Source organism: Triticum urartu, chromosome 6 (assembly GCF_003073215.2).
Source record: "Triticum urartu cultivar G1812 chromosome 6, Tu2.1, whole genome shotgun sequence".
NCBI lineage: Eukaryota > Viridiplantae > Streptophyta > Magnoliopsida > Poales > Poaceae > Triticum > Triticum urartu.
Genome location: NC_053027.1, coordinates 367,586,319 through 367,600,030, shown reverse-complemented (window position 1 = coordinate 367,600,030; position 13,712 = coordinate 367,586,319). Strand labels below are relative to the sequence as shown.

At 43.9% G+C, this 13,712-nt stretch overlaps 1 protein-coding gene and 1 pseudogene across 1 annotated transcript; both read left to right on the top strand.

Annotated features, from left to right (window-relative positions):
• Window positions 1-981: 981 nt before the first annotated feature.
• On the top strand, window positions 982-2,700 carry LOC125513531 (trihelix transcription factor ASIL1-like). Its single transcript, XM_048678661.1, has one exon. The coding sequence runs from the start codon at window positions 1,123-1,125 to the stop codon at window positions 2,371-2,373; it is 1,251 nt and encodes a 416-aa protein (XP_048534618.1). The 5' UTR covers window positions 982-1,122; the 3' UTR covers window positions 2,374-2,700.
• A 2,212-nt stretch (window positions 2,701-4,912) lies between these two features.
• LOC125516787 lies at window positions 4,913-13,129 on the top strand (annotated as a pseudogene).
• The last annotated feature ends 583 nt before the right edge of the window (window positions 13,130-13,712 follow it).

Sequence of the window (13,712 nt, the reverse complement as noted above, 5' to 3'; positions counted from 1 at the left end):
TGCCTTCACGAGAAGCAAATCTCTGCCTCTCGCGGAAAAAGGAAAACACGTTTTTCCTTTTTCTAAGAGGCACGATTGTGCCTCTTGCGGAAACAAATTCATGCCTTCACGAGAAGCAAATCTATGCCTCTCGTGGAAAAGAAAGAAAACATTTTTTTCTTTTCCGGGAGGCAGGATTGTGCCTCTCGCAGAAGCAAATTCATGCCTCCACGAGAAGTAAATCAGTGTCTCTCACGAAATAAAAAACATATGTGTTCTTTTCCTTCTTCGGATAGGCGTGATTGTGCCTCTCGCGAAAGCGAATATCACAAGAAGTATGTGCCACTCGCGGAAGAAAAAAACACAATTTTTCTTTTTCCGAGAGGCACGATTGTTCTTTTCAGGGAAGCGAATCCGTGCCTCCTCGAGAAGTAAATTTGTCCTTCATCGAAAAAATATGTTCTTTTTCCGAGAGGCATGACTATGACTCTCATGAAAGCAAATCCATGCCTACATTTAAATGAAATCTATGCCTATCACAAGAAGAAAAAAGCGTTTTTCACAAAAAAAATGTTTTTTTGTCCAAAACCTAAGAATAATGGAAAACCCTGAAAAGTTGAGAAACAAAAAAAAATCATCTGAAAGCTAAAAACGCGTACATAAAAATAAATAAACAAACAAAATTCGAAGGGAGCCCCTAGAGCACGACCCGTGGCGCCGCACAGCCTACCAAAAATGGACCTTGGGAGGGCTCGTGAAGGAGAACTCGCTGAATAGTTGCTCTGCCTTGCACCATTTTCTTTGTCGTGACACCAGTGTGTCCTTATAGAATTTTCTGAAATTTTAGGATGGGTTTAGCCCATCCATATTTCAATATCTGGTTAATTAATTTAAATGTTTAATTTTAAAAACGTAATTTATTGATGACAGTGGTAAATAGGAGAAATGAAAATATGGATAAGTCACTCAAGAATGTACAACAGCACACCGTAAAAAACAAAGATAAACACCTTCTCCCATCGCCGCCGAACACGACGGCCACCGCACGCCACAAAATGCAAATGCATCCCGAACAATTCCGCATCCTGGAAATATCCCCAAACCCTCGCCCGCCGCCGACCGACGACCTCCAGATCTCCGCTCATGGATGACGACGGTGCCGCCTCCCCGTCGCCCTCGCCGTCACCGTCGCGCTCCCCTTCCCCGCTTCCGGTCGCCGACCCCGTCACCGTCGCCGCCGTGCCCCCCGGCCACCTCGCCCTCGCCATCCCTATTCATAAGCATGGTCCCTCCAGCAGCGGCGGCGGCGGGGGCGGGGGCAGGGAGGACGCCTGGAGCGACGGCGCCACCTCCACGCTGATCGACGCCTGGGGTGAGCGCTTTGTCGCGCTCGGCCGCGGCAGCCTACGCCACCCGCAGTGGCAGGAGGTTGCCGAGGTCGTCTCCTCCCGCGATGGCTACTCCAAGCCGCCCAAGTCCGACGTCCAGTGCAAGAACCGTATCGACACCCTCAAGAAGAAGTACAAAGTCGAGAAGGCCAAGTCGGACTCCTCATGGCCATTCTTCGACCGCCTTGACTTCCTCCTCGCCCCAGTCCAGAAGCTCCTGGGCAATTCTGGCGGGGCAGCAGGAAATTCTGGCTCCTCCAATCCCAGCAACCGGAGCACCGCACCTATGGCCCCGCGTGTCAACTTCCCTCAGCGCACCCGCACGGCCTTTCCCTCGATAGGTATGAAGCGGAGGCTGCCATCGCCGCCCCAGGCGTCAGCATCGTCGGAGTCGTCCGACGGGTTCCCACCTGAACCACTGGCTGAGGCCGTGAACGGCAAGAGGCAACGCCTCGAGGAGTCGGCGAATGGAGCGGACAGCAGCGACCGTGCACAGGGCCTGCGCGACCTGGCACAGGCGATTCGACGGCTTGGGGAGACATACGAGCGCGTGGAGTCCTCAAAAGGGGAGCATGAGCTCCGGATGGAGCGGAACCGCCTGGATGCCGCACGCGAGCTGGAGGACCAGCGTGTGCAGTTCTTCCTCAAGATGGAGATGGAGATCTCAAAGGCCAACAATGGTGCTCCACTCGCTGTCCCACTTGCTGCCGCTGCCATGGTCGGTAATTCAGCCTCTACAGCAGAAGATGGTGACTCGCCAGCTACTGCTGATGGCAACGGTCCAAGGAGAGCCTCTATGGCAACCGATGTCAGGGCCAGCAGCAATCACCATGTCCGGTACCGTGTCAAGGACGACAGGCATCACCATGCCTCACGGCGCCCATCTTACCAGTACAACCAGAACAATGTTGGTGCTGCGGATGCCGGAGGCATTGGTAGTGGCAGCGATTCCGGTAACAAGGAAGACGAGGAAGAGATGGAAGGCGAAGAGGAAGAGAGCCAGTAAGGTCACTCCGGGGATAGCAGTTCAAGAATTTGTATCTGTTTTTTAGGTAAGAATTTGTATCTGTTGATTGGATTGCCCTGGTTAAAATTGCTCCCAGTTATGCTGGTCTATCTCGGAGCAAATGGCTACTGAGCTTGTAGTGGTATTAGCAACCAGGAGTAGCAGAGTTATGGTGAACACCTGTGGGTGGGATGTTTGTAGTAACTTGTAGCTGCCTGTTTGTGCTTTTGATGTGATTCTGTGATATTAAGGTTGTCCCTCCCAGGCCCAGCGAATGTAGCATGATTAGTTATATGGTGGTGTTAAGGTTTGCTCCTTTTGGAATCATGACCAGTGTGCCGAACTGTGCTCAGTGCTTATCTTCTGTTTGTTTGAGTAACATGCGTCCTGTTTTGAGTTCTCAACAGTAGCCTATGGCCAACTTGTGAATTGTAATGGAGATCATCAGGTGGAACTGTGCTGCTTATGTTATATGTACTCTCTTCAATAAGTGTGATTCATTTAGCAGGAGAGGTTATTGTGGCCAGAATGCAGTTACTTTACTGTGAGCAAGGCGTACAGGTTTTTTTTTTGAGAAAATAGCAAGGCTTACAGGTGTCATGAAAAGGAATGCATCACTCTAAGGCTTTCGGTCTGCCGCGTCTTTCAGTTGTGTACACAACGATGCATCACAGCGCAATACTCCAATCTAGTAGGATAAGAAGCATAGGAAAATTCAAAATTGACCCTGGCTCCAGTTAGCCTCTTTCTCAAATAAATAAAAGCATTTTAAAGTTTCATTACAGAAGAGATGTACTTGCATCCCGCAAAAAAAGAGAAAGAGATGTACTTGTAGACGTTATCTGCATATACAATTTCATCAAAAAATATTTTCATTTATGGGCTAGACAATATGGTAGATTTAGCATTTGCTATTCTAAAACCATACATTAGTATTTTCATAAATCATAGGCAAAAATATTTATCAATAGTATTACATGTAAGTACGGAGCAACATGAGAAAGAATCAATATATGTTGGCATACTTCTGTGTGGTATTTGAATTTCTGAAAATTTTGATCTTCTAAAGGCCGGAAGTGTGACGCCCCGACAGTGGCACTATACAGACTAGTAGAATGCCTGTGCGTTGCCACAGGTTCTTGAATATTTTGCAAGAGTTCTATAAACATAGTATGTTGACACGATACAAAAATGAGCCAAATTAGTTGAATACAAAAAGCAATATGAAAATGGAAAGATCGATAATAATATTGAAAAAAATACCTTGTGCGATAATGTGACACCCCAAAATTTTGACCTTGTTTCATTGATTAAAATTTTGCCAGGAAATTTAAACTTTCATTTTTTGGATTTTTCCCTTGATTTCAAAGCCATTTTTTTCTTTGTTATTATGCAGTTTTTACCCCAAGTAAAAACTATCCAAATATATTATTGGACTTGTTTGCCCTTTCAAGAAAAAAAAACATTTCTATTATCAGTGGAACTTATTTGCACAATCATTTCTCTCTGAGCTTTATTCCTAAAATGATTTTTCATTAGTTTTGGAGCTCTTTTTTGAACTACAACCACTTGATAAATTTATTTAAAATTTTCACCAAAATTTGGAGTTGTCATGTGATGTTTTTAAATCACTTCCATGCAAAAATATATTTCATTCATTTAATCTTTTGAGCTCTACACCAAGTTTTCAAATCTGGTCCAATGGACAATTTTGCACTACAACCCCTTTAAATATTTCTTTAAAATTTCCACCAAAACTATGGGATGTTCATAGGAGTATATTATTCAACTTTAAGCAAAAACCCCTGGATGTTCTTTGAAATATTTGAGTGAACCAACCTCTTTTTCATACTGGTCCAGCATGGTGATTTGTACAGCAACCATCATTTAACTTCCCCTTTTAGCTATGATTCCTTTTCCTACTTATAGCCCATCCTGTAAAACCCTTAAGTCCAGGAGAGTGGACCCATTGGAGGATTTTAAGTGCATGCAATCATGCCTTTTTCCTTCTGTCCAAAACTGGAGATTTGCAAAACTTACACTAACAAGTTTGAGCTTTTGGCAAACTAACTTCACCACCCTCTTATTCATCCAAAGAGACTATGATCTGGAAATTTGGGCCACCCCAAGAGTTGCCTTCACCCTGTGTGCATAGCCAGAATTGGCATGGTTTTTAGTTTGCTATATGAACTTGAACCACTGACCCAGCAACCTTGTCCACTAAGCTCCTAGCTAGTCCTAACCTAGGTCTGCTTATTGCCAGCCTCATCCAAGCCCTGTAGCATGCATTGGCACTTCGTCGAGCAGCTAGCGTGCGTGCTCTGGGCGTGCCCAGAGCGCACGTTTTGCACGCGCGTGCACCGAGCCACCGCGTCTCACTGCCGCCCACCCCGCGCCCGTTCTGGCCCTTGGCCAACCGCAGCCAGCGCGCCCCGTCTTCTCCTACACCGCAGAGCCACCCCGACCACCTCTGGCACCCCACAGCGCCGCCGTCAGGTCGGCCGTGGCAGCTAGCTGACGGCCGCAACAGGCCCCGGCCATGGCAGCACTGCCCAAGACATACACGCGCGCCAGCTCGCCCCTTGAGCAGTATGGAACTCGTCGGAATGCGCCGGCCAGCTCCACGTCACCCTGCACCTACAGAACGGCGATCGCCGACGAGCTTATCCACGGCCGCCGCAAAACTGACCTCGTTGCACTATAAAAGGAGGCCCCCGAGCTCGTCTAAGCCCTCAGGCAGCCCCATACCATCCTCCAAGTGACCCCATAGCCAGAGAACGACGGGAGGAGGTCGTCTTCCTCACCTCCGACGAGTTCGGCCGCCGCCATGCTCTGGTCCAATTCGTCGCGAGCAGACCCTCCCCTGCCCATCCAGCGACACCACTCAACTCCCCTCAACCTGGCGGAGCTGCCCAGCCTCTCATATGCGATCAGGAACCACTGCAGCCCAGAACCCCAAAACCCACCCGAAGCCTCCTCCGCCGCGGAGCTCGCCGCCGGCGACTCCCTCCACCCCCGCCGACCCAACGACCACCGGGAGGACCGCCCCGGTCTTGCGGATCCATCCCGACCCTCTGGAGCCCACGGGGAGCCGCCGTTCGCTGGCGTTGATCACCGGAGTCCCGCCTCCGTTCGGGCAGAGGAAGAGGAGGGAGAGAGGACTGGTCAAACCTGATCAGTGGGCCCTGTGGACCCACTGTCAGTGACCTACGCGCCCGTCCACGCTGGATAAGTGAAGGCGTAAAACCCCCAAGTGCGTATCCCCTGCTTCGAAAGCGTATTCTTATCTGAAACTTTTCTTTTCTGTTTTATTTAAAAAAACAGAGTTTGACTGAAACTTTGACTGGCTATAACTTTTTAAATATAAATCCAAATGACTTGATTCTTTTTCTGTTGTTTCCCAAATGTTGTCTAGTTTATTTTCATATTTATTTCAAAATTTTCCAAACAACTTTTTTGTACTGTTTTTAAAGTATGTGTTATTTGAATATTTTCAAAAATAGGAATTTGAAGAAGGAGAAAACTTTCAAAAGTTTTGGAATGCCCCGTGCCTCTCCACACCTTGAAGGCAAGCATTCTGAACCCTGGCATAATATTTCGTGGGTTGTTTGATACGGTTATAACACCACCTCGACATGAAGCATTAGTTATTTTTATGTGACGATGTGATCATACGCTTTGAGTGCAAAAATGGAAATTTTTGCTGTTGGAAATGGACATACTTGTGATAGCAATCACCCTCATATGCCTCTCGTGCCTACCGGGAAGGATCCAGGAAAGTATCTGTCTTGGGTAGACACGAGCTTGTCCCTCGCCGAGACGGTTATGACCGGTGGGGCAGGGGGAGGTATGATGAGTGGTGATTGTGTCTGATGGATGTGAAATATTATCCTTGAGCTAATCATGCAGGAAATACTTAAGCCTCCTGAGTCGGCCGTAGATCGAGTCTTGTTCCAGCAACCCCCATACTTGTTTCGTGCTACCACTTGTCCCTGCCGTAGGTAGGGTACGGTTCAGTAAGTTGTCAACCCCTGTCCTAGAACACACCGTACAGAGAGGCCATGGTGGAAGATACCGGCTGCATCCGGTAGGCATGCCACCTGGTCCGGGGGCATGGGTGTTTTCGGTTGTAGCCGAAGGGGGTAGCTCCCCCCAGTTTGCGCGCGGTATAAATTTTGTGATCCCATGCTAAGTCGAGATTGTAGCCTCCCCACTTAGAGTTTTGCTTAACAGGTGTCAAGGGTGATTCCAGACACCGGTGAGGTTGGCTGGTGTGTGCGGTTAGGTGGGTTTTCAATTAAAAGACCGTAGACGGAATTAGTTCCGATGGACTAAAGAGATCCGTTACTCGTGGGTATAGAGTACACCCTCTGCAGAGATATAATACCTATTCGAATAGCCGTGTCCATGGTTAAGGACTACAGTCTGGGATGGGTCAAGTGTCGGTCTTAGTGTCGGTCTTCGGAGGAAAAACTACTAAACGAGAACATTGATTATGACCGGTGACGTATGATGATTATGATTATTATTATTATGGACTAACCATTTATGTTATTTGAATTATTGAGTATCCCTGGGACGGTTCTACCTCCTGGATATTCACCGTGATTATTCTTATATAAGCCCTTTATGTGGTGTCGCTCAGACGCCCGACTGTGGCATGCTTGTCATTTCATTTACTTATAAGCCCTTTATGTGGTGTCGCACAGACGCCCGACTATGGCATGCTTGTTATTTCATTTACTTATAAGCCCTTTATGTGGTGTCGCTCAGACGCCCGACTGTGGCATGCTTGTCATTTCATTTACTTATAAGCCCTTTATGTGGTGTCGCACAGACGCCCAACTGTGGCATGCTTGTTATTTCATTTACTTATAAGCCCTTTATGTGGTGTCGCACAGACGACCGACTGAGGCACGCTTCATATTATTATCCTTTCGAGGCGTCGCTTCAGACACCCGATCGGTGCTTTTCATTTCTACTCCCTGATTGTTTACTCATGTTTTATTTGAATGATCTGCTTGCGTGCATCATGAACCTTATTTCATAACTGACGAAGTGATCATGGAATATTTCAAAACATGATTATCAATGGCTATATTATACCTGTGTTCTTAATGTTTGTGAGTACATTCAAAGTACTCACTGGCTTGTCCCTGGCTATTGTCTTGGCCAGATTTCTTGCGTGGAAAGGAGCGTTGCGATGACAGCCCCGGAACCTACGTAATGGTGATAGCAGCCTCGCGAAGATAGGAGTTATCCTGGTCAGCTGTTCCTGTGGGAAATGGAGTCCCATAGACGCTGATGATCCGCAAACCGCTTCCGCCATCAACCACTAGAGACCAATTGTTGTACCCATAGGCCAAAATGGTCTTGCACTTCATATTTTGTATTTTGCTTGGAGTTTCTGTAACAAGTTGATGTCTCATCAGCTAACAGTAATCCTGGGGCTGGTGAGCACAAGGGCCGCTTTTGGGAAATTAATATCCCGAAAATCCGGTCCTGGCAGATAACATTTAGATTGGCATCCTTTTTTGGTTTGTTATGAGATATCACCGCTTTCACATCATTATGTTGTAAAAAAACTCGGTGAATTTTTGGCCCCTTTCAGCGACGTCGCTTCGGACCCTTGTCGATGGATTCCTTTTGTGCATCTCCAAAATCCATATCTACGTCTCCTATATTCTAAAAAGAATATATAAAAGTACACCATTTGTATTATCATCTATAACATACATACAAAGAATGGTTAGCTATATGCACCTCTTCTCGTGGTGTTTTAGTTCGGTCTGTCATCGTTACATCAATGCATATGTTGAAACCCATCACTTTCTATCTTTGATGAAATATAAACGGTATTTTATACTGCATCATATAAACATATATAATAAAAATAAAAGTGAAACTAACACAATTGTTTTATTTTGTAAGAAAGAAAACCCTTTTTCATATTATTAAAAAAAGATGTTGCATTTCTCTCAGGGAAAACAACCAACTATAATGTTCATATATAAATAAGCAGTCATCTAAAATTTCTTAAATCATTTATATAGGCTATGGAAAATTGTCCAACAGAAAATAAAAACATGCAACCAAACCAACATAAACCAAGTATATTTGGTTTCTTCTCTATATTTTTTTGTGATACTCTAAATATATCTAATAAGTATAAAAAATATTTAGTTGTATGAACCATTTAATACATATATATACTTTAATTTTTTTTGTGAGGTATATATATACTTTAATTATCTATGCTTTTTCGTAGAACAAACGTTGCCGATCCATGGCCCAAATTAGCTATACAGCCTGACCCAACTAGCACCCAATCTACGACCTCTCTCGACCCTCTTCCCTCCACCTCGCCGGATGCGCGTCGACGAGCTCTTGCCGCAACCGCTGTCAAATTGTATGCAATCATATAATGTAAGAAGGAAAGAGTACACCATACTCCCTCCGTTCCTAAATATTTATCTTTCCAGGCATTTCAACAAATGACTACATACGGAGCAAAATGAGTGAACCTACACTCTAAAATATGTCTACATATATCCGTATGTAGTAGTCATTTGAAATATCTAGAAAGACAAATATTTAGGAACGGAGGGAGTAGAAGCTAATATTTGTTTTGGAAGGCCACGTCCACCACAAGTACTACTTGATGTTGTACGTATGCATGCAACAAGCGTATATGTGCACACGTAAAGGATATTGGTGTCTCGAACTGTACGAAGAGATTAGATCCATTTAAAAAGGACAGAGTCAGGGTCAAGCTTAGCCTGCTGTTTTTATTCTTGCCGCTCAAAAAATATCAGACTAGCTATAGTGGGTAGTAATTTCAGCAGTAACATAGAGTCCAACTCCACAGATTTGCATACGTGGCAATGATTTAATGAGGAGAGAGAGTATAGCAGTAACATAACTGGTTACCCTAACTTCGTGCTTGGTCCCACAATTTTTTAATGCAAATCAATCCACTGCGGCGTCCCCCTCGCGAAGGAAAATGAGAGAATTCCTTATTTGACACTATCTTAAAATATGGTTTCCTATTTGGCCCTGAAGAAATTTTTCTTCCCTGTTTGACATCTGCTCTAAATTTCTTTCCCAATATGACACTCTAGTGCATTTTGTTCACTAACGGTGTTAAAGACAGACGTGAAAAGACCCTTTTATCCCTTGTGCATAAGGTGACCAAACATCTGTACATGACAATATCTACAGTTATGTTACACTAGTCATCAACCCGTGCACATGCACGGGCTAGCTATTTTGAGGAACACGTGGATGTTAAGAATATGAAATAGTTTTCAAAACTTTGTAAACTTTTCAAAAAAATTGAATATCAGGAGATTTATATAAATATATATTTGAATATTACTACATCTTTTCTTTACATTTGAATACTGTAACATCTAATAGTCTGTGTAGACACACTTATGATTTCTTATGGTTTGAAGTAGGGAGAATGTGATTATTAAATCTAATGACTCCCATTGTCTTATCAGAGAACTTTGTGAAGTTATATGATTGGAGCATAAAAAAATAGCATGCTTATGGATCTACACGGGATTGAGCAGGATATTACAATGTAAATACGTACTACCAAGTTCCCAAGAAAAACATTTCCCATTTAACATAATTAACGAGGTCGAAGGAAACATTGCCAAGAAGTACATAAGAGATTATCAGAGAAAGTGCATAAAGAAAGATAAAATGGAAATTATATAAATCCAAAGGCTATGTATGTTACTTCTCATAGCTTTCATGGCCAGCCCAGAAATATAGAGAAATGAAATCCCGTCTACAAGCTCCGTAGCGGGTATTTGTATACGTGCATGTACATAGCAGAACTCAACCATATTTAACACACTACAGCCAGCCCAGACTACACTGGTGCATGCATGCATTAGTCAAGTATTTGAGTATTCGGTGAAGTATAATACCGCCGGCCAGGGCGCTGGTATACGGGTATTTGGAACTGAGGCGCGGACGTTTAGATATATGTATGAGTCGATGAGACGTCAACGGGAACTGCTCCGGACCTCTACATCTACAAGGTTAGCTAGCTATATGATCAAATACGTAGACCGATGCATGTACGTAATCGGCCAGTATACGTGTGTGCGAGCATGTATGCATGCATGGTACGTGAAGTAACCGGGCAATCAAGTCTGTGCATGCATGTAGGAATAACTCTAAATATACGTGTAACTTGCACTGAAAAAAATTGTAACTGGACTTAGCTTTCTCAAACAACAGAGACTAGAGGGACGGCTAGATCGGGATCCGAATATTTTTTTTGTTCGATATGGGCCAGGGACTATCATAGGGGTATTTTGGTCCATCCATTTTTTATTTGACGGAATAGTCTAATGAAACCGACTGCAATATCACGTAAGGAAAGAAATTTAGACTATATGTCAAATAGGAAAAAAAATATCCTCTCCCTCCCTGCCGCCTCCATCCTCTCCCTCCCTGCCGCCTCCATCTCCCTCGCCCCGCTCTCCGTCTCGCCGCCCAGCGGCAGCTCTGGCCGGCGACGCGAGGCCACCTGAATCATGGCCAAGTTTGGTGCCCGTAAGGAGGCGGCACTAGTCCGGTCATCGGCGACCTCACCGTCGCAGCAACACATCCCTGGCGCCCCGGCAAGCTCGTGCGCCAACCGCTGGCCACAACAACTCTTCTACCCCGGCGCTCCGACGAGCTTGTCCGCCAGCCCCTCCACACCACCGTACATGTACGTCCCTCTCATGAAATCCTCTACTGCAAACCTTACATGGTACTCCCTCCGTTCCTAAATATTTGTCTTTTAGAGATTTCAAATGGACTACCACATACGGATGTATATAGACATATTTTAGAGTGTAGATTCACTCATTTTGCTTCGTATGTAGTTACTTGTTGAAATCTCTAGAAAGACAAATATTTAGCAACGGAGGGAGTATAAATTTCTGCTTTTAATTCAATCTTCGCCAATTGCAATTCCTTTAGCTCAAATACTTGATTGAGCGTGTGTAGGTCTTCAGGGAATTTCTGTACTGCCAAGTCTTTACTCACATCTAAGTTTGAATTTCTAAGTATGATTCAGCATGTGTAGGTGTGGCCTGAATTACCAAAACCGTGAGCTTCAGTTGACATCCTTTTGTTTTTGCTTTCTTCATTGAACAGGTGATATATATCAAATCGAGACACTAGTTAGGACATGCTTTTTGAACAAAGGATTGATTATGCTTCATATATAGCAGAAACAGTAGGATTATCCTACTGCAGTTTTATTAAGATAAGTATTTACATGTTAGACTTTGATACAAAGAGGAATAAGTTATGTACCTGACCAAATACAATCATTTCGAACAGTCCAAATACCCCAGGTCACCAAAATAGATGTGTTCCGTGTTAAGTCTATCTCTTACAGTAGCCTAAAAAATATCTTGTTTAAGTCTGTTTCTGACCAAATCCAATTGCATACCTCATGAATTTGTCTAGTGCGCTTGATAATTTAATATTTATAATACTTCTGTTAGAGAGATGAGGTGTTGTACAAAATTTCATTGCTACTGTACTATGCTCATGACTTCTGATATTTGTAACAGGAGGCCAATGTACACCCCTGCACCTGACGACTTGCTAAGTTTTGGACAATTCCCTCCAATGCATAATTATAATTTTCAACCTTCGCAAGTGCAGCATCCTGTACAAGGGCACCAAAATATGGATACCAATCAACCGGCTGATGGTTCCGATGATAAAGCTGAAGCAAGTATCATCGATCCTTCCTCCCTCTACACACTAGATCACTCCCTTGTCCAGATGGACATGTTAGACTCATTCGCCAAGGAGATCGCAATAGTAGTGAAGGAAAGCCTTGATGCTCAAGGAAGATCAAGCAGAAGTGGTCCGAGGATTTACGTGAACAGGCCACGTGAAGAAGCTGCTGAGCAATTGGTACGCGACTATTTCTGTGATAATCCTATCTACAAGAAGAAGGTATTTCGTAGAAGATTTCGGATGAGAAGGCCCCTTTCCTGGCATGTTAGGAAGCCTCGACTGTATGCACTGGCGTTGGGACAAATGTCCCATGGAGTGGAAGGGACAATTCACCAGTGGGTATAAGGGCATCCCTACTCTTATTCTAGAGGATGTTGCTTCTCAGGATCTTTGGATATGGCATGCATTTTTTGGTGTTCCTGGATCCAACAACGACATCAACGTGCTTAATCAGTCGACGTTGTTCCTTGAGCAACTGAAAGGGCAAGCTCCTCGAGTGAACTATAATGTCAACGAGAAGGAATATCAACTTGGTTATTACCTTGTAGATGGAATATACCCAGAGTGGGCAGCATTCGTGAAGTCGATACCGATGACTCAAACAGAAAAACAGAGGTTGTTTGCTAAACATCAAGAAGGTGCAAGGAAGGATGTGGAACGTGCATTTGGTGTGCTCCAGGCACTATGGTCTATTTTACGGCGCCCGACACGTTTATATGACCGGGGCGATCTCCGTCATATTATGTTAGCCTGCATATCATTCTACACAACATGATAGTTGAGGATGAAAAAGAAGAGGCGGGGAATATGCTTGATTTGAATGAGGAAGCAGGCTCATCAATGTTTTCCCATCAATATTTACTCATGGTGACATGCCAATATTTGTGAGGTACTTCAAAGAGATGCTAGAATTCATGATCGTCCGATGCATAAGGCTCTAAAAAATGATTTGATTGAGCATATATGGAAAAAGTTTGGGCGACGATAGATTATATTCGAGACTTGATCCATGTATTGCTAAACATGTTTTATATATTTTAATTATATTATATTGGCACTTATTATTTATTATGGGTCCGTTTGAATTTGTGTTCTTGTATTTATATATGGGTACTGGCAAACAAAATTTCATATTGATACATGTCACATATAGATCACAAAGTTGAAGTACTAGTATAGATCCCAGAAAACAATAAATGAAAACCTCAAGTTACTATCTCTATGTTACTACCCACTATGGAGGTAGTAATATAGACTAATAACATATGCATGTTACCACTCTATGTTACTACCTACTATGGCTAGTCGGCAAGTGCAAATAGGAGATGCAACATGTGGGACCTGCTATGTTTAAAGGAGTCTAGATGGGGGCCACCAAGCTGAGCAAACTAAATTACATGGTGCACAAATAAAAGAGTCATATTCTTACTTAAATTAAGTTAAGTCAGTTATTATGTTTGATATGTCCAGATCGTTTCCTTTTGAATTAGATTAAAGAAGTTAGATAGATAGGTGTGGTGCGGCCAGTTTGTCGGTCACGCAAAATTAGGAGGACTTAGCTATATATAAAG

What these genes read in the sequence shown, in the direction of transcription:
- LOC125513531 (XM_048678661.1), top strand. Translation starts at nt 1,123, where the DNA reads ATGGATGACGACGGTGCCGCCTCCCCGTCGCCCTCGCCGTCACCGTCG.